The 22,289-nt window shown below is 31.0% G+C and overlaps 2 protein-coding genes across 2 annotated transcripts; both read right to left on the bottom strand.

Annotated features, from left to right (window-relative positions):
• Positions 1-1,590: 1,590 nt before the first annotated feature.
• Positions 1,591-13,209, bottom strand: LOC136969896 (4-pyridoxate dehydrogenase-like). The gene is made up of 10 exons (XM_067264203.1): positions 13,144-13,209; positions 12,820-12,994; positions 8,880-8,942; positions 8,534-8,733; positions 8,263-8,452; positions 8,065-8,196; positions 7,864-7,985; positions 4,155-4,325; positions 3,804-3,951; positions 1,591-1,781 (listed from the first exon to the last, which is right to left on the bottom strand). The coding sequence occupies exons 1-10, from the start codon at positions 13,207-13,209 to the stop codon at positions 1,591-1,593; spliced, it is 1,458 nt and encodes a 485-aa protein (XP_067120304.1).
• Positions 13,210-15,072: 1,863 nt separating this feature from the next.
• On the bottom strand, positions 15,073-20,530 carry LOC136969895 (glucose dehydrogenase [FAD, quinone]-like). The gene is made up of 12 exons (XM_067264202.1): positions 20,473-20,530; positions 19,972-20,007; positions 19,640-19,842; positions 19,187-19,376; positions 18,995-19,126; positions 18,775-18,896; positions 18,532-18,702; positions 18,222-18,369; positions 16,599-16,738; positions 16,342-16,516; positions 15,404-15,626; positions 15,073-15,202 (listed from the first exon to the last, which is right to left on the bottom strand). The coding sequence occupies exons 1-12, from the start codon at positions 20,528-20,530 to the stop codon at positions 15,073-15,075; spliced, it is 1,728 nt and encodes a 575-aa protein (XP_067120303.1).
• Positions 20,531-22,289: the final 1,759 nt, after the last annotated feature.

The raw sequence follows: 22,289 nt of genomic DNA, 5'->3' as shown, positions 1-22,289 counted from the left end.
TAAATGACATATAAAAATCCAGTTAATATTTTAGAGCGCTATGTACGAAATTATCTAAGTTAGTACTTTAAAACTTAAAAGCGAATTTCTTAGAAATTGGTCGAAAGGCCCAGGAATGCGTAGCGAATAAACAAACAAACATTTTCATTTATAGATATATATTTAGATGGATGTCTTTGTAGTATAAATCTTAAATTCTAAAAAACCTTTATAACGATATTCATAAGTTGTGAAGTATTATATCTGCTGCTTTCTCAGCAATCATCATAATGGGCGCCATGGTGTTAGCAGTCATCAATGTCGGAATGATAGATCCATCAGCTACTCTTAAACCCTTGATTCCTTTAACTCTGAAAGTATAATATAAAATGAATATGAAACAAATTCTCAAATATAAAAAATGGGCCCCATTGGACTTCAATAAGCCCTAGGCCCCGAGAAACCTAGATCCGCCCCTGATTGTCAGCACGGAGGGTTTTTGTTGACAGGAGAAAAATTAGTTGCAAAATCATCGATAGGTGGCATTGACATACAAAAGAAATGCAAACGACAATAAAAATTATTTTCAATGCGCAAGTCATTGCCTGTGGTCGAAATCATTGAACATTAGGCAAGTGTTCGACATGTCCTCGACCACAGGATATAGCATAATTTAGTCGGGTAACAACCTGCACCTGCAGAGTGCAGCATGTCCGGATTAGAGTACCTAGTCCGGATGGATGGAAGTTATTTCACAGCATATCGCATTTTTTAATTCCAACAATGCGGAAAAACGTGATCGAAACACTCGGAAATTTAAATACTGTACCCACAATCAGAAATCACATTAAAAGTAATTTTCATTGTTGTTTGCATGTCTATTCGTGGTCTTTTCATGTGAAAGCCACCTCTCGATAACTTTTGAAACGAATTTTTTTTTTGTCAACAAAACCTCGTGCTGACGATGCTTACCAATGCAAACCGCATTTCTTCCGATAATTCTTCTAATTATATTTTTTATTTTATTTTTTTTTTAGAATCAGTGTTTAAAGTTTTTACGGACATTGCCTATCCTGCTTGATGAATAAATACTTACTTGAGAGTTGGATCCACTACAGCAGTTGGATCGTTAGGATGACCCATTTTGCACGTTCCAGAAAAATGATATCCCGAGAGAGGCAAAACAGAAATCATACAAGCCAGATATTCATCGCTGAATGGCTCATAAAGTTCGCAACCAGGCATAATATACGGAAGAGGTCTGACACCAAACTTCCTCATAGACTTCGTAGACGCCATTTTTAAACAGTGTTTTAAAGCTATAAAACAATGTAATTTATCATTCGGTAGACTATAATTCGAAATTGATTGTACTGATAAGAGGAGTTACTTACCTTCTACAAGGGCTTTCAAGTCATAAGGATGAGATAAGATATTGAAATCGATTAGGGGTTTCTCATATGGATCATTGGAATACAATGTCAGCACCCCTCGACTTTTAGGCTTCATAAGATTAGGCATACATGTAATTACATCTTGATTTTGAAATTTTTTGTATAGTTTTTCTATCTAAAACAACAATTATAATAAAACGTGTAATTTTATGATACATTATGATACATATTGTAATTTTGGGAAATGAAACAATAAGAACAACAATACTTCGTCGTTAGCATTTGAAAATGCATTTGGTATTTTTGAAGATAGCCAAAGTAGAGATACATCCGGCCAATCTTTGTTCTTGTTGTATTTTGTATTGATATATCCGTTTGATTCCACTCCTGCGAATGTTGTCAGGGGACCTTTAGATCACAATTAATTATATTAAATAATGTAAAATATTTTCACGTAAACTACATTCGAAATAAAATTTTTATGTTAAATTGTTTACGATGTTAATGCAATTGAAAATTTGAAATATAGTGTAGCATCGTACTTCGAATTTAATTTGTTACAAGAGGCTATTCGAACTCTGAATTGTTCGAAGTCCAAATTAATTAAAATTAATTTTTTATTTGAAATAATGAAAAATGTATTAATCCGTTCCCAGACCCTAAACAAGACCCATTTCGATAAATAGCAAATACACATTTTTAAAGTAAAAATAATACAATTAAATGCACTAAATAATAAATTCAAACGTAAAAGCAATAAATAAAAGGGTAAATACTGTAATATAATAAAATAAAAATTGCGTTTACTGTACTTTAGTGAAGATAGGTGATGATCTATGTGACTGTAGGAAGGAAGAGAGAGGTTAGGCTACTGTTTGGGAAGGAAGTCGCTTTCCATAAACACAAAAAATAACTTTCATTTTAGTATTTTCTCTCCGTTCTAAATCATAGCACCACTGGTTGAAGTTTTTGGTTTACATTCTCTTTTTCTACGGAAAATCTTTTAAAGTAGTCTAGTTTCGGAGATTTTTCCAGATGTTTCTAAAGTAAGTCATCATTTGTCGTTGAAGAACTTAGTACAAACACAAAACCTAGCTATCAGTTTTGTTTGCTTTGCATGTATTTATTTAGTTTTGTTTGTTTAAATTCTCTCTTCTTTGTTTAAAATAGAGAGATCTCTTGTGCTTTTGCGTCTTTTATTGCCTCCATTTAGTTTTTACTTCTTTACTTTGTTGGATTGTGCTCCACGTTATCTTGAAAATCCATTCTTCTAATCGAGGTCATTGTCACATGATTTTGTGTTGTTGATTTTGTATCACCCCTTTTCGTACCAATGCCCATTTCTTATTGTATATTAGCTGTTGAAGGTGATTATTCAGTTTCATTACGTGGTCTTTTCCGAAATACTCTGCACTTTTGTTCTGAATATCGAATAAAGATGCCGCCATTTTTCGTTGATAGCAAAGCGATCAATTTGATTTTCTGTTTGATAGAGAAAAGAGTTTCGACATTTTATAGAATTGCGGCGTGGAAGCAACGTGCCACAAATAACAAGCCAAAAAGTTTTGTTTTAATCTTACTATATTACTGTTTTCATGTGTTATTCCTTATCTACTCATCTCTTGTTACGAGCCAGTATTAGAGTTATTTATTCTAATGTTCAGATTTTCCAGTAGTTACCTTGTCTTCTCTTTCTACCGCTATACTCTTCTTATAGTCCATCGTAAAACTGTTCTTTTTCTTCTTGAAAAGATTCAATCGATGTCAATGGAGACAAGTCTTCTCCGTAATTTTAACTCGCTGGATGACATGTCTCGAAATAGATTGTCATTCAAAAAGTTTATTCCACAATTTGTGAGTCATAAGCAAAACCACAAAATTCTCACGTGCAAACGTCTTTCTAACACTTTAATAAAATAATGTACATCTTTTAGCTGATTTATCTGTTTTGAAAATTATTTCAAAGAATTTTGCTGAGGATTAAGATTTAGAGTTTATATCATTCAGACTCCTCCAGTATCGACATTGTCTAAACGTTCCAGAATCAAACTCGTTTCCCGTTTTTTTATGGGAAAGTTCGTATCCATTTTACTCGCTGGTGTTTTGTTGTTGCAGATTCTGTAACACATATTTTTCACGCGGATTAAATTATTAGTTTATCCCACCTAATCCAAATATTAATAGAAGGGCTGCCTCTTTGTGAGATCTGGGTTCATGAATATTTTTGCTAGGAAGTTTAAGACATCTCTCTCCATCTGTTAAGATAACAGCAGTACGGAGACGTGTTCAAGGAAACTTTCTAAAATTTATTCATCAAAACAATTTTAAATTCACTAATCAAAATATTTATATTATAGAAGTAGTCATTTTAAAACATATATTTTCTAATTATAGATAAAATTTATGATAAATTTATTTTAAATAAATTACCGGTTCCATTAATTAGAATTTCCTGGTAATCTTCTTTAGTAGTTCGATGGTCCGAAAACGTATAAGATTCAACAAGAAATTGCATTGCTGTAGTCGAAGCATGATCATGTAAATTATTCCCTACAGGAAGATCAGCTTTCACTGGTATCTAAGGAATAACACATTTTCTACGTATTAGTTTATTTTAGAGTATTATATATTCAAAAATAAGTGAACTATTAATAATTTTAGTAATCTCTTCCATGTTAAAGTAATTCGTCTAACTTCTAAATCATAAAAAGTTATTTGTAAATTACTCTATAATATGATAAGTTTTTATCATTGAAATTTCATTAAAACAACGGCACTGACATGTAAATTGTGTAAAACATGTTTCGGTCCAATTCCCGAAAGCATAAGTAATTTAGGAGAATTCAAAGTTCCTGCACATATTATCACTTCCTTCCATGCGAATGCCGTGAGATTTTTTCCATCGTGATCGAATGAAACACCATAAGCTCTATTATTTTCTTCAATTAATATCTGAAATAATTATAAACCGACACTTTTAATTATCTTATAATATAAAAGAGTAAATATTAACTTAAATATTTTTAAGATAAAAAGTAAAGTAATTGAAATATTATTATACAAACGAATGCTGAAGAAGAGTATTGAAGAGAAAATTGAGTTCTTATCAGATTTTCTTAGAAACAACTAAAAAAAAAAAATAATAATAAATAAATTCTAAAACGTTCTATGTAGATGTATAGGTAGAGTATTCAATGGGAATTTTATCATATGTTTCATTGGAAGTAGATGCATCAGCGATGTCCAATGGTATGAAAGTTTCGAAAGAAGGCATTCGCGTGCTGTTGCTGTATCAACTTCAAAAGTGGCCACAACACAACGAAGGCTCACAATCTCATTTGCAAGGCACTTGGCGAGAACAGTCAACAGGCAGACCTGTTACAATTGGTAAGAGAAATTCAAGGATGAGATTTCTAACTTCAGGATGAATTCCATCCGTAGCGATTTCATCATTGATGATGTTCTGCAACTGATAGATGATACACAGTTGATCAGAGAATTAGCACAAATTGAGTATTCCCATACACTCCAAAAATTGAGAAATTCCGATACCACCACGATAATACGCCGGCACATAGAGCAAAAATGACATAAAAGAAGCCGGCCAGTCTAGACTGGGAAGATCTGCCGCACCCTGGATACCTTACAGTCTAGCTTTATGATTAATATTGATGGTGATTATTTACAAGACTGAATTGTAATAATTGTTGAGTTAATTGTCAATAAATTTTTTCAAAATGTTTAAATTTCTCATTTACAATAACCCGATACACTTAAAATAGAATTTAGGTATTTTGGTAGGATAATATGAAAAGGACACAAGGGAAGACAGAAAAAATGGAGCAAATTAAAACAGGATAAGAAAATTATGAGAAAATCATTAACTGAACTTGCAAAAACCTAGATATGTCTTGAACATGGTTGTCCAACCTTTTTCCTTAATGAGCCAAATTAGGAATTTAGTTATATTCAGCGGGCCACAAAGGTAATTAATATAAATATACCAATTTAAAAAGTTCAAAATTTGAATATCGAATTTTAATAACAAATACATATAATTATAAAAAATACTGTATTGTTGACAGTAAAAAAAGAAAATTATACTCGCACAAAATCAAAATAAATTCGATGCTATTTTTGACATTGCTTTTTTTTATAATATTGTTATTCGATTTGGATTATGCTTTTGTGGTACATTTTTTTTTTTTTTAAACTCTTTCCGCCCTGTGGGAACCAAGACGGGCTCTTACAGCAAGCTCATTATGGATTGAGCCAGGAACACAATGGGGCAGCCAATAGATATATAGATAGACCTATGTTTGTATTATATACCTATAATTAGTGAAAATGCCGAAGTGGTAGAGTCTAATTTATTCTTTATTTCGCCAGCAGTTACAAATCTCACCAATTACGTCATTATGACATCAAAGTGTATTCAGTGAAACGAGAATAATTTTTACGCCATACTTTACCAAAACAAATAAAAGTGTACCCAAAAAAATTAAGGGTGCAGTGGGCTGCGGGTTGGACATCCCTGGCCTAGACACTATAATGACGATACAACAAATGTTAATAAAAAACCTAACTGTTTTGTTTTAAAGAAATCAGTCTACAGTTAAGTAATAATTTGCTGATTATAGTTTTGCATTCCACTAAACAGATTATTTTAAGTTTTAACTTACAAGATTTCTGTCTTATTCTCGAAGATTATATAACCATAACAAAAAATAATGTACATATACACATTAGGGTGTCCCGTATTTTTCGAATACATATTTTTTCTAACGCATAGGGCCTAGTTTCGTTTATTTTACCCTTAAATACTCCCACAATAAATTTCAGCACATTTTGATCACTAGAACGCGTGCCGACTTGCATCGAATCATTTCCATACATATGGTGCTAGAGAAGTGGCACGTATTCGCTTTGTTCGTCATTCTAACACAGTTTGTCAGGTTATTAACACGTATAGTTTTTTCGAAGATGTCAGTGGAATTACGAAGCACTAAAAAGCATATTTTCTTGGTCAGAGAGATAAACCACCAAATCATGGGAGCAAAATTACCGTCAAATCGGCAAGTACTCGCAGTTTTGTTTTTTAACATTCGCGATGTTAAACTAACTGTAAGTGAAAGCGTAAATCTTGTAATAGCGAGTGTATCATATTTTGGGAAAAAGCTAGAATACCTTCAAAATCTATACCTAACTGTGTCAAGAAATTGGTGGATCTTTATCACATATGGTGAGTCTCCATACCTGATAAATATCCACCAAATTCTTGACACAGTTAGGTATAGATTTTGTCAGGTTATTAACACTATACGTGTTATACGTCATTCTAACAGAATTTGTCAGGTTATTAACACTATACGTGTTAATAACCTGACAAATTCTGTTAGAATGACGAACAAAGCGAATACGTGTCAATTCTCTAGCACCATATGTATGGAAATGATTCGATGCAAGTCGGCACGCGTTCTAGTGATCAAAATGTGCTGAAATTTATTGTGGGAGTATTTAAGGGTAAAATAAACGAAACTAGGCCCTATGCGTTAGAAAAAAAAATATATTCGAAAAATAAGGGACACCCTAATATATTGATACATTCAGAAAATGGGGTTATTTCAACGTGAATTCTATTTTAACACATAAAAATCAAAGTTTCTATCATTCTACAGTGGTGTATATTTGCAATTGGAATAGCACACATATCAAATAGGAATTTTAAAATGTAATATCATTTGTATTGTGTTCCATATGTTTAATAGTACTTTTTCTGATGGCATGGGAAAAAAAGGAAATTGAATAATTTTCTTTTACGAGTATAAGCAGAGACATAATGCGGCATAAGCAACCCGAAACACCTATAAAACTTTTCGTGAAGGTTTTATGAATGAGCAGACCACCAGACATTGGTTCAGAAAATTTCATTCCTAAATACAATCAGAACTGAAGAACATCATCGAATCAGAACATTACCTGATTGTCCGGGAAATCGCGGGGAGGTTGAACATAATCAACATTATTCAACCCTTTCTCGACATCTAAGCATGTCAGGGAAGTCAAGAAGCTCGACAAATGGGTACCACTAGAACTGAGTGAGAGAGATAAGAAGCATCATTTGGAGGTCTGCAGTTTTTAATTATTCATCACAAAAAATGAAAGTATTCAAATGAAATTCTTCCCATCCACCTTATTCTGCAGACTTTTTGCTAACAGAGTATCACTTTTTTAAAATACATTTAGTCAATTTTATGGCAAGGAAAGTCTTCAAGTAAAAGTCGGTCATTTCATTTGCAACAACCTAATATTATATTATTATCTTGAACATTATTATCAATATAAACATAAGTAGGCAATAAATTTGATAATTATCATAAATTCCTAAATATAGCAAATACGCTGAAATATTTGCTCTGATTTCCTGACAATTTCAATTTAACTTTAATAATATTAAATAACTATAATTAGAGTATATCTTTTTGCATACTTTAGTTACAAATGCTGATGTGATCAAACGAAAATTCCTTCTTCCGATTATAGGATCGATAAATCCTCGTACAGCACTCCATCTTATTCCACGATTAATTGCACCTTGCGGCTGCATAAAAACTGCCAATTAACGAAGTTTAAGTTTCTTAACTTTCTTAAATTTTTATTTATTAACATAAAACATTTGATATTTCTTTACCAGTTTGACGTCCTGCATTGTAATCGCCATAAGGATAACCAATACTTTCCGCTGCTTCTTTGTATGCTTTCACTAATGCAGTGTGAAAAGGAGGAAATTGAACAACTAAATCACCACCAACACCATGATAACCTACAAATAATTATTGTATTTAATAAAATTATAAGGTAGACGTTTTAAAACCCTGATAAATGTTACCGTTTGCAACAATCCCATCATCTCGATTATCTTCCAACTTTAAGAAATAAGGATAAACATTTTTCCAGTTCCAACCGATAGCACCATTTCGAGCCCAATTATCGTAGTCACGTCTGTTACCTCGAAAGTAGAGACCGGCATTTATTGAAGCTGAACCACCCAAAATTCTACCTGCTGTTGCTGGAAGGCGCTATAATATGGAAAATAATTTGAAAAAAGATCAATCTGAAAACTTATTAAGAGTAAGCTTGAAAATATAAAATAACTTTACCCTTCCTCGTAATCCTTGCCCATTTCTTTTAAGCGGAATCGACGTGTAATTCCAATTCAATCTTGGATTATCTGTAATCAAATATCCATAAATATCACTCGCTAAGTTAGGTCTCTCACCGGCTTCCAGTAGAAGAACCTTGTTAGAAGGATCCTTAGATAATCTATTAGCCATAACTGAACCGGCCGCACCGGAACCAACTAAAATGAAACAGGTAAGTGAAAATAATTAAATTATTAACTAAATTTTTAAAATTAAAGTTATTAAATTTATCTAAAACACTATTCATAAAGAAATGAAAATTTAAATATTATTTAATAAAGAGTATTTTTACAGTTTTACTTACCAACAATGTAATCATATTGAGTAATTTGAGTTGCTTCTAGACACTGTAAAATTATGAGCCAGACTGAAAATATACAGATCATGTTGAATGCATTGAAGATTGAAACGGTTAATAATCGAAATTGTATTTAATCTGATAAGATCCAAATGCTGGTGCCTTAATTAACTAATACAGCATAATCAATCGATCATTCACCTTTTAATAAACGGGTTACGAACTTCGTAAATGTTAGTTAATACAAAAATTATCTTGAATTTTAAATAAACATCTAGAATAGATGGGGACAGAAAGACTATGTATCTCAAAACTCAAACTCAAAATAGCTTTAAGTACATAAATTTTTACATAAAAACCACGTAAATTCCAGTGTTGTTTTTTAATTAACGGCAAAAGTTCCACCTCTTTACATTTGTGTGTCACTAGGAAAATGATCGGTTATATATAATATTTTTATTGATTGTAGGTTCAATGATTTGTGGAGTCTGACAACTTTTGTAATTAACTCGGGTCTAACTCTGTAATTAATGACTATGATCCATTGCTCTGCTCCACGTTGTCCTGATACTATCACATATTTCAAGATTTAAATGTAAATACACTTGCACATAATTAAAATATATTCTATTTAAAATATATTAATAATTTTTATTACATTATAATATGAAATTATATTGGTATTACAGTCGAGTCCGCATAAGTCGTCACCCGGATAACTCGACACTCGTCAGTTACGTTGTCAAATTTTTGTGGTCCCGGCCGACTTACATAGGCATTAATGTTATTAATGTTAAAAAATTCGGTTTACTCGACATCATTTAATTCGTCACCACTGGATAAATCAACATACTTTTTCTGTTCCACACTTTTTAGAATTCTGATAAGTCGACCCCCCTGAAATATGAGTTCACACCACATAGCTTATTGTACGGTGTGAACTCATTTTTTCAGGAGAGGATTCGACTTATCAGACGTATGTAAGTCGGCCGGGACCACAGAAAACTGACTAATTAACCTACGGCGTCGTATTATCCAGGTGATGACTTATGCAGAGTCGACTGTATTAGTCTTGAGTATACTATATTCCGTACAATAATATTTTAAATTCTAACATTTAAATTTATATTATATGTGAAAATATACTAAATTCCAGTGACTAACAATGTAAAAGTTATTTTTTAAATAAAATCTCATAACAGTCGGGAAAGTAAAAAGAAAGAAGGAAAATTTGACTAAGTTTTTAAAAGAACATTACCTAATTTCACAGTTTCACTTTTCCTTTTATATGTTTCAAAGAAGTTTCAATAATTGAAACTATTACACGTACGGTACAAATTTAATTGTACAGTGTTAAGTTGTTCCACTCCTACTTTAAGTTCGAATTCAGTTTCACTTGTATTTTTCTCAGTTACCTTGAAAAACGTATAAACGGAGTTCGGATTTAAGTCATAAAAACGGGCATTTAATGTTTACTAATTTATTATATAGTTTAATTTTCTTTGAAAATACGATATTTTTAACAATGTTAGCTAGATTATATTTAATTTTTAAATTTTCTTAATATATGTGGACGTCATTTAAATGTAGAATGAAGGCATATGAAGGAATCTTGTCACTCGTGCAGAAGTGTAGTAACTTTAATAATTTCCATAAGTTTCGTTATTTACAAAGTACATTCATTTTTTAACATATAAAACATTTATAATTTCAAAAATTATGAAGTATCATGTCTGCTGCTTTCTCGGCTATCATTATAGTGGGTGCCATTGGAGTACCCGTAACCAGCGAAGGCATGATTGAAGCATCGACTACTCTTAATCCATGGATCCCTTTAACTCTCTTAATGAAAGAACAAATATTTTAAATCGGTGATGTCATTCATAAATTTAAATAATACAAAAAGTATGTATAAAATTTTATCTGATATTTATAGTGGATAACCTACTTATTGTAATCACTTTGAGATCGCTTAAACTAATAAAATTAAGCGGAGAAAACTGACTACAGTTAGAGGAAATTCTGTTTTTATTGACTCTAAAAACATATTAAAACAATTAAAAAGTGTATCTTAAATCTAAATAATTATTATTATTAGGCCAATTACTATTGATTGTCTGCTATCAACTTCAACAACAGAGTCATTTCAGCAATTTAAGCTAGTATATTGCGTGCTGATAATAATTAAAACGATTAACTTTAACTTCGAAAACAATATACTCTGTCCTACCTTGAAACGTATAGAAATATTAATAAAAAAAAAATTTGATTTTTTTTTCCTTGTATGTTGGTGTGCGTGCATATGGGAGGCACGATTCTCTTTACACAATTTGAAGCTTAATAATTCCTGTGCCTTTTGTTGAAAACGTCTGAAATTTTGTAGCGTGGTTTGTACATTAGGGAGATTAATGCTGTTAAATTTTGGTGATTAAAGATCGAGGGTTGGCGAAATACAGAGCATCATGTGTGATATCTCGAGAAGGGTCGGACTTAATGAAGATTTTTCTCGTTATTAGCATTTACAATTTTGCGTAAAACTCATATCCACCATGAAAATTAAATCTTTTGCAATTTTACAATAATTAATAATATAGAAAATTTGAATAACATATCATAAAAGATTGCACCACACGCAATTTTAAATGTTTTTGCCGGGAAAGTTACGCAACTCATTGCTGGATTTTTAATAGTTTTAAACGAGTCAAATGTGACACATTTGTTGCTTGTTTTTCTTACATCAGAAGATTTATAACATAATATATGAATTCCTTCAAAACACATGCACTATGAACTGATCAGCTACACCTCTTTAATAATTATCCAAAAAAGTTTTGCATTTATTTATTTACTTATTTGTTGTTCGAAAAACGAAAAAGTAACTCAATATACGTTATTAATGCAAAACTTGTTCAAAAGAATTTTGTAAAAATCGAAAACCTGTCTAGACAAAAATTGAATCTTGAAACCGAACCATTTGCTATTTAAAGTAATATAAAGAAGAAACCTGTCTAGTACGGAAACGAAAGGTTATTTTGGAAACTAATTTTATAATATAAACAAAGAATTTTTTGGCATAACAGCAGCTAAATTATATATTATAATTAATGCCGTAACTTGTGGGCTTGATTTCTCTGTGACACGAGTCTATCGTATTTTTTCTTTCTTGCGATTTTACTTTTATTGTGTGGAAAGTAACCGCGGCAGTACGATATTGCTGTATTCTCCGACTGTGTAAAACAGTTAATCAATGTAGACATAACTCTCTATGAAACGGAAACCTGTCAATAACGGAAACTCCTGCCAGTAATGTGAAGTTCCGTTTTAAACACAAGTTCTGTATATAAACTACATAATAAATTTTTATGAAGTTATTTTTAAAAATATCTGTTAAAATATTTTAAATAATTTTATTTTACAAAATTTTCCAATTAAATGTTTATTTAGATGATGAATTATAATACAATTTTAATAAAATATCGAATTAAATCTAGTTATAGAGGTTACAAAGATTGGATTAGAAACTTTAGAGTTGGGTCTACTACTGAAGTAGGATCATCAGGATGTCTCATTTTGCAGGTTCCAGCATAATGATAACCCGAGAAAGGCAGAATAGTAGCCATACAAGCCAGATTTTTATCACTAAGAGGCTCATAACGTTCGCATCCAGGCATAATATATGGAAGAGGCCTGACACCAAACTTCTTCATAGATTTCGCAGACGCCATTTCTAAGCAATGTTTTAAACCTGTAAACATATCTTTTTGTAAAATATATACAGTAGACTTTCATGAGAAACATTCGATATTAAATTGTAGTTGAAATACAGTCGAACCTCTAATAACGTCCACTTTTTAATGTTCCTATCAATGGCCGTTGTTCAGAGATTTGACTGTAGCCTATATAATTTATGATTTGATAGAAATTGAGTATGCTGATAAAAGGTTACCTTCTACAAGAGCTTTCAAGTCATTGGGATGAGATAAGGTATTAAGATCTATTAATGGTTTCTCATAAGGATCATTGGATTTCAATGTCAACTCTTCTCTACTTTTAGGCCGAACGACATACGGTATACATGAAACGACATCCTTATCTCGAAATTTATCAAATATATTCTGTATCTGGAAATTTAATTGTAATTATTAATTAATGAAATGAATTATTAAAATTGTAATTAATTTCAAAAATAAAGCGATAGTAACAATAATACTTCATCATTTGCAGTCGTAAGCGCATTCGTAAGTCTTGTAGTTAGCCAAAATATAATTACATTCGCCCAATCTTTATTATCGTTATTTACAAAGTACTCCGTTGTTAGAGATGGGAGAGTATTCATCTGTATAATATTGAATAGTATTAAGGGTCATTTCCTTCTTTAATGAGCGAAGTTGTGTTGAGCTAACTTTTGCCTTTAAAGAAATAAATTTTGAATTATTAAAAATTTAAAAGACTAGAAAATCAATATGAAGGGATAAAAAACCAATCTGCATCCCTTCGTATTGATTCTCTTCGTATTGCATCACTTCAGATTGCATCCCTCCAAAAGGATGAAACTGTGTAAAAATTCACCGTTTACGCCGTTTTATCCTTGTGAAATGACATAAAAAATTGCCATTCCAAAAGGGTTATTAAATTATACAGCATTTTCAATATTTCTATTATTATTAATTTATCTTCCTGATTTATAGAGCAGAAAAATCACCAGATAAATATTTAAATAATGTGTAAATGTTTAAACAAAATAAATTATTACATGTAAATATGTAAATGAACCACAGAATATTAATAAAACAAGGAATTAGGAAAAAATTCAAAGCGTTTAAAATTAGATTTATAGATTTTCCTCTTCAGATCGAAATTATTTATATGTATTTCGAATCTGTGTCAATCAGATTTAATGATAGTAACTAGGAAAAATATCAAATAACACGAGTTTAATTACGGTAATTATTGTGAAAAAGTAAGAATAAAAATTAGCATTTTTGAGCTGTCTCTCGATAATGTATCTACTTTCTTAATTTACGAGTTTAATTATGAGTAATTAAATATTTTTGAATTAAATGAACGTAAATTTATTTTCGAAAAAATTCTACTCATTCGTAAATTTGTATACGTGAAATAAAAATGCAGGAAAATGATGCGAACACTTAAATTAATTTTTTATTCACGTGTTTTATATAAATAAGAAAGTTTATTTAATATTCTTTCATTTAGAATAATTTCTGTTGAACAAACTTTCCACCCTCCTTCAACGGTTACTCTATTAATTTGACTGTCCGGATTAACGTTCGAATTCTTAGTAGCACTTTACTATTAACAAAGTTAATAAACCAGCAACGAGTTGCTCAACTTTTCCGGCAACATTTAAAAGTTTGCCATCTGTTTTCGTATTTTATTAAAAAAAAAAAAAAAGAATTGTTATATTTTTAACTATTAGAAAACGGCGAAACGCTTAATTTTAAAGGTAGGAATAAGTATTATAAAAAAAATTGTAAATGCTAATAACAAGTAAAATCGTCATTAAGTCCGGCCCTACTGAAGATACACACGACCCTCATTATCCCCCACTCCCTCTACTTTTAACCTCCAAAATTAAATATCATCAATCGCCCTAATAATCCATCCTCTTTGCAAAATATCAGCTACTTGATTACATGTTAGTTTGATATCCTTCATTTATTATCTGCAATATTAGTTTATAACTTAAAATTTGATTTTTTTTTTAGTATCAATACAGGCTGTAATGGGTATAAGGGAAATAAAGGATACATTATTTTGTTAGTATGCTATCAATGCTTTTATAGATATTACTGAAGGGCCAAATGGTGTAAAAAAATGAAAATGAAACATGTCTAAAGTGTCAAAATTTAAGTAATAAATTAATATTGCAGATAACAAATGAAAAATATCAAACTAATATGCAATTACCAACAGATATTTTCATACGTCACGTTGTTTTCGCTTAACAGGAAATTGAATCACGACTTTTTAATTGCTTATAACTTAAAAAAAACCTGTGAAATCAAAACATGGCACTAGAGTTTTCGACACAAAATTAAGCTGTCTACAACCCCCTCTATTTTTAACACACATTTCTGAAATACCCTGTATTTTGATTGTTATGAAGTGTTTTAATTTTAAAAATTAAAATAATGTCTTCTTCTAACTTTATGAATATATAAAAATATTATTTTTATTATCAAAAATTATGAAGTATTATATCTGCCGCTTTTTCACCAATCATCAGGGTTGGCGCCATGCTATGTGCAACCATCAACATTGGAATGATTGATGCATCTGCCACTCTTAAGCCATGAATTCCTTTAACTCTAATTAAAGAAAACAAGATGAGATCAGTTATAATTAGAAAGAATTCTATACATATGTTTATTTTCATTCTAGCATTAAATTATTAATTCTAATGATTTAGTCTATAAAGTCTAGTGAGAAGGATTACATGAATGTCAGTAGGTACTGTACATACCACTAAAAAAGTTAATAGATTAAAATATAATTTTAAGAATACTCACTTAAGAGTTGGATCTACTACTGTTGTAGGATCATTAGGATGACCCATCTTGCAAGTTCCAGCGTAATGATAAAGGGTGGAAGGATAAACCAGAGCCATACAAGTCAAATATTCATCGCTGAATTGTTCATAATGTTCGCATCCTGGTATAGCATACGGTAGAGGCCTTACACCAAATTTTTTCAATGGTTCCGAAAAAGCCATTTTTAAACAAAACTTCATGCCTATAGAGAAGAAAATTTCTATTAATCAAAGCATTTGGTGATCATTATTGTAATTATACAGAAAAACCTGAATTCGATCGTGGTTGATATAGAAAATCGCGTTCCGCCAATAGAAGAGTTTCGCACACGGTTGCAACCACAGATATTGCTTTAGATTGAATTAGTGAATAATGCAATCCAAACTTCGAGCGATCTGACAAATGGAAGTGCTTCCGGAGATGGACTTTCTACAGGCAAACTTGCCCCTATTTATATGTTAAACACGTAGAAGGAGAGAAACTTCACATGGCCAGCACGCTGGCGAGGCGGGAACCCTCAATCAACTATTAATTAATGTTCGGTAAATTTTTACCGAACATTAATTAATAGTTGATTGAGGGCACGAAGGCACGTACAGAATACAATATCAGATAAACAAATATTTATAAATTTGGTGTTAAATAGTTCAAGATTATTCATAAAAGTTTGAATAATTTTGAATCTCTCTTATGTTATATTTATGAGATTCTTGTCTTTCCGTAAGAAAATTTTAGGCTATTGCTAAAGAATAACAGTTTGAATAAATTAATTATATTTCTGTCTCGTACAGTTGATAGATATTCCAAATACCTAATTTTTTAATTAGCATTATTCGCTATCAAGTATTTCTTAAATATATTATAATGTAAAGGATGTAAAGGTAAATCTGTGGCTATTGATGATTTTAAGGACTAACCTTCCACTAAAACACGTAAATCATCAGGATGAGAAAACATGTTCATATCGATTATGGGATCGTCATAGGGATTATTTGATTTTAATGTCAATATTCCTCTACTTTTGGTGTGAGTCATTACAGGATTACAATTAAGGAGATCCTGATTTTTGAATTGATCAATTAGTTTCTGCAACTGAAAATTTCAAACAAAAGAAATAAATACATAAGCAACACAGATTTTTATTACAATTAAGAAATAAAATATAAAACCAAACCTCCTCATTGGCATTTAACAGATAATCCGATCTTCCTGAAGTAGCCCAAAGTATTTCCAAGTCTGGCCAGTCAGGTTGCTCGTTATATTTTGAAGATACGTAACCGATAAGTTCAGTTGCTCCAAGACTAGTGAGAGGACCTAAGTGAGATAATTTGTTAAATTATTAATTTTTAAAAATAATTTTACCTTAATACAGCAACTATCGTCAAATCACATTTGCATTTCCCTATTTATGATAATTTTGGGACCTTCTCTGTATCCTTATGACGTTATATATTCAGTTGTGTAGTCATAATGTGATATATACAGTAAAGTTATAATTTACATAAATATAATCATGTACTGTATATTATGAAATTTACATTGAGATGCAATATGAAATTCCATATTTAAATATTATACTTTTCTTGATACTTCAACGTCATTTCTACGAGTAAAATGAGTAATAATTTGAGATTTTCGTCCTGCAAATAAAGTATACAACCTAAAAAGGTCTGGTAATCGGCTATATTACTTTTCCGGCGAAAAGTAATACAGGGAAAATATAGCGAGCGGTCAAAAAATGGTACCCCTAGATTTATATATTTTTGGATTCAGGGCATCTTGAAACGTCAAGAAATGCAAAAATGTTGGGGTATTTTTACGTATGCATGGATGTCATTCTTTGTGTGTGTGTAGGGGGACATTATTTTGTTTACCTACTTTGAAGTTTAATAACTTCTGTGCCTTTTAACGATAATTTCTGAAATTTTGCAAGAAGGATTGCTTGTTGAGTGCATTGAGTGCATTAATGCTATTAAATTTCGGTGGTTAAATGTCAAAGAGGAGACAGAGGGAATAATGTGTCATGGTCAGACTTAATGGAGATTTTATTCGTTGTTAGTGTTTACTAATTTTATATAACTCATCTCTGCCCTTGTAATCCAGCTCTTTGCCATTTTATAATAATTAACAATATAAAAAATTTTAAATAAAATTTCCTAAAAGATGGCACCACAGACAATTTTAATTATTTTGCTCGGTAGGTTACAAAACTCTCTGCTGGATTTTCCAATATATAATGCTGATCAAATCCTACAAAACCGATATTTTGACGTTCAAAATCCCGAAGTGTTTGAAAGTCGGACAGGTACGATTTCATTCAGGTGAAAATCTATGATCCTCATTGCCACAGAACTTTCAGTTAATTAATGCCACTTAATTCCATTGTAACGATTTCAAATTAAAGCGATTCTTATGAGTTAATAATAATGTAACTGCAATAATTACCAAAACAAAATTAAAAAAAAAACTTTATAATTTTACATGAAGGGTTGGATTATATTGATGGAATAGAAAAACACAACACATGGGCGACAGCCAAGTGGAAGTGCTTCCAAGGAAGACTTTCTACAGGATATTGGCCCCTATTTTGGTGTTAGGCAGCTAAATCTTGCATTAGATGTTATAATTCTATCACCTGATACGTCTGAATAAATGAAGAATACCCGGAAAACTCCACGTGACTAGCCTATTGTCATGCTCGAATCCGCTACCAACTACCAGATTTTAGCAGTTTTATCCCTTCAGCCACTGGTGGCATCTTTTGCAATAAAGAAGCAATAGTGTAGAAAAAAAATACCTGTTCCATTAATTAGAATCTCGTTGTAATCTTCTTTAGTAATGCGATGTTCAACAAGAGTATAAGTATCAGCCAGAAATCGTAAACCAAAATTTGAAGGATGGTCATGAAGATTGTGGCCTACTGGTAAATCTACCTTCACAGGTATCTAAAATATGATAAATTTCAATATTTAATTTTATTGTCTGTTCCTATTATGTTGCTAAATTTACAATTTAAATGCTAAGCTATAGATTTGTTAATATTAAAAATAGAACTTTTACATTTACGAAGCCAAGAAATAACATAAAATTTAGCTTCCCATACTAACGTTTAACTTATTTAAAACTTCTTTTGGTCCAATTCCTGACAGCATAAGAAGTTTGGGAGAATTGAATGTTCCTGCACTCACAATCACTTCTCTCCTGGCTAATGCTTTTATTTGTTTTCCTTCGTGATCGAATAAAACGCCGTAAGCTCTATTATTATCGTCAATTAATACCTGAAATACTTCAACGTTATTATTTCGTATCTATCTTAAATTATTTTAAGTTAATTTCCTTTCAAAGCATACTTTTGTCACTAGAGCTGAAGTAATCAAGCGAAAATTTCTCCTACCAATAATGGGATCGATAAATGCTCGAATTGCTGTCCATCTTAATCCTTTATTTATCGTACCTTGCGGTAGCGTAAAAACTGAATAAAAAATAAATAAATTTCAATTTTCCACTATAAAAAATTTGCCATTATGCTGTTATATTATTATAGATAAAAAATTTTTTAAAATTCGTTACCAGTTTGATGTTTTCCGTTGTAATCACCGAACGGATATCCTAAAGAATTTGCTGCTTCTATATATGCATTTGTTAAAGATGTATAAAAGGGTGGAAACTGTACAACTAATTCTCCACCAACTCCATGATAACCTGTAAAATCTTTACTAAATATTAAACCATCAAACACAAATAATATTTTGTAAATCTTACCATTTTTAATAAATTCTATATCTCTATTGTCTTCCATCTTTACAAAATAAGGAAAAACATTTTTCCAATCCCAACCAACAGCACCATTTCGAGCCCAATTATCGTAATCGTGTTTATTACCTCTAGTATAAACACCAGCATTTATACTAGTTGATCCTCCTAAAACTTTACCTGCCATTGTTAAAATTTGCTACATTATATTAAAAAAAAAAACTATGTTAATGACTTGAAACCGTGTCGCGCTTGATTCTTGTTGACTATGAACACAATATAGTGCTTACGACGATCACTTGGCTTTTCTTCTCCCTGTTATTTAGTTGATCAACTAAATAACAGGGAGAAGAAAAGCCAAGTGATAGTCGTAAGCACTATATTGTGTTCATAGTCAACAAAAAAACTATGATTAAAATATAAAAATATCGCAACATTTAATTAAACTATAAAATAATTTACCCTATTCTTTATCGTTTGTCCGTATATTTTGCTGGGTACAGATGTATAATTCCAGGAAAATCTTGGTGGAATCTCGCCCAGGGATAACCCTAAAATTTCACTACCCAACGTTGGTCGTTCTCCAGCTTCTAACAAAAGTACTGTGATGGAAGCATCTTTGGATAATCTGTTAGCAATTACTGATCCTGCCGCACCAGAACCGACTTTAAAATAAATAAAATTGATTTATATTAATTAATTTTTATATAATTTTATATATTACGATTTTAAATAGTAATGTCTAAATGTACATTTAAAGTTGCTTAATAATCATGTGGAAAAATACCACTTACCAACGATGAAATCATACTCTTCAATATGAATTGCTTCTAACAAAGGAAAAAATGTAAACAATAAAAAAAGTACATAAATCATGACGATTTTACGTTAAGATTAATCAAACGAAATACGCGAGACTATTGAAGTAGTTTTGCTGATAATTCCTGTTAATGATGCAATAATGATCCGAAATAATTTTAAATATATAATTGGAGTTCTACTTTTTCCTCTACCAAGTTTTTAATGTTGTGAAACAGGTCATTACATTTTCTATATATATAGTAGTTAATTAAATAGATAATAATAATAATCTACACATAGATATGTAGAGAGAAAATAGAAAAAATAAAGATTCGTTTCAGAACTAGGATAAAGGAGAAAAAAACCTCATCGTTAAGAAATATTTGAAATTCTTCTGAGCTTACTTAATTGAGCACTTCAAATCTTTATTGATATTACTTTGAAAAAAATACAAACATTTCTATCATTTTACAGGAATGAGGTAATAAACTTACGAAGAATAAAAATATAAAGGTAGATCATGGGTACATCTGACTGATACACGTAGATCATGTTGCACTTTAAACAGGCCGAGCCGGTTTTTAATAATATAGTTCGTTATAATCGACTTCTATCAGTCAAAAGTACCGATGATCTACCTCTATATTTTCATTCTAAGTTTTTTCCGGTATAATTATGTTGCTGGATAAATAGCCTATATTTAGCCTATATTTAGGCTATATTTAGGCTATTTATTGCACGTTAATTGAAGTTCCAGATTAAGCTGTGTTTGGTAAATATACTAACTCATAAACTAAATAGCAACATTCGTCATTTACAAAACATATCTCAAGCACTTTTACGATTATAATTTTTAGAATGTTTTACTCGATCTCTTAGACGAGTGCCCCATTTCCTCCTCTCTTCTGCGGACGACCGTAGTTTGTTCCTTTTGCTGCGCTACAATAAGAAACGAAGACAATTACTCCTTACCTTATAGAGCACAATACACATAATTAAGATATTTCGTGGTAAAAATATAACATTTATATTTCTATAGAACTTACAAATGTTTTTCTCGTTTTTGACGGACAGTATTATTTACACTAGACTAAAAATGTCGCGGCAATCGACTTCTTGGCCTGATTTAAAATATAATATAACATAATATAAAGTGTTATGTACAAAAGGTGAATAATTGATTTAAAAAGATTAAAATACCTAAAAAGGTCTCTTAGTGCCTACAAGGCAGAAAATGTATTAGAACAACCGAATATATCATTTTATAACGAAGACAACGGGCCACATATATAAATAGTGAGGTTATAGCAAACGCTATTCCGCAGAGTCAATATTATATTTGGTCCCCTAATATTTAAACCAATAGGAATAAGGCTTTCGAGATAACATCGTCTAATTACAAGAGAGGTTTCAAATTCTGTTTACGATAAATTCAAGATGCAAGAGAAGAAAGTCACACGACCAAAATTTACAAATTGCAAAGTAGAAACGTTAATTAATTAATTGAAAAATAGAAGTGAAGATGAAATATTAGAGTTGGAAATAAATATCCTAATCCAAAAGAACTGCAATGCTTAAGGATTTCGTCTCTTAAGGCTGAACAGTTAGAATGCTGTCTACAAACCTGAAAAATAGTAAGTACCGCACGATGCATCTCATATCTATAAATATAATGTTCTCTTCAAACGAAAACAGATTGAGAAATTCTGGACAGACTTTCATCTGTTATAAATAAACTGAATCTGAAATAATGTATAAAAACACCCGCTTGATTTTTGGATCTAGAAATGACTTGGGCGCAGAAAGCGATAAGCCACACAAAGAAGAATTTAAGCCACACAAAGAAGAATCACATTTTAATGATTTAAATGTGATATTTCTTAAATTACTCTTAGTATGGTTCTCACGTTTAGCATCAAAACCATTTAATTAATTCCTTCTCAAATTCATTCTTGGGGTATAAAATACAAATATTGTAGAAAACGTTCATTAAATTATTAAAAACTTGCCTCGAAACACTCTTATTGTAGTTGACTATGAACACAATATAGTGCTTACGACGATCACTTGGCTTTTCTTCTCCCTGTTATGTTTACGACGATCACTTGGATTTCTTCTCCCTGAAAAGCCAAGTGATCGTCGTAAGCACTGTATTGTGTTCATAGTCAACAAGAATCAAGCGCGACACGGTTTCAAGTCATTAAACTCTTATTGTAGTCAAAGAAGATCGGGAGAACATTGCACTAGTCGAATGCCTTGGGCATTTTATTGTTTTACGGTTTAACCATGGGCGTCAATTCGTAAGAGACAG

The sequence above is a fragment of the Centruroides vittatus genome, unplaced genomic scaffold (genome assembly GCF_030686945.1).
Source record: "Centruroides vittatus isolate TY-2023 unplaced genomic scaffold, ASM3068694v2 contig_1824, whole genome shotgun sequence".
In the NCBI taxonomy this organism is placed as follows: Eukaryota; Metazoa; Arthropoda; class Arachnida; order Scorpiones; family Buthidae; genus Centruroides; species Centruroides vittatus.
This window is presented reverse-complemented; position numbering and strand designations above follow the sequence as displayed.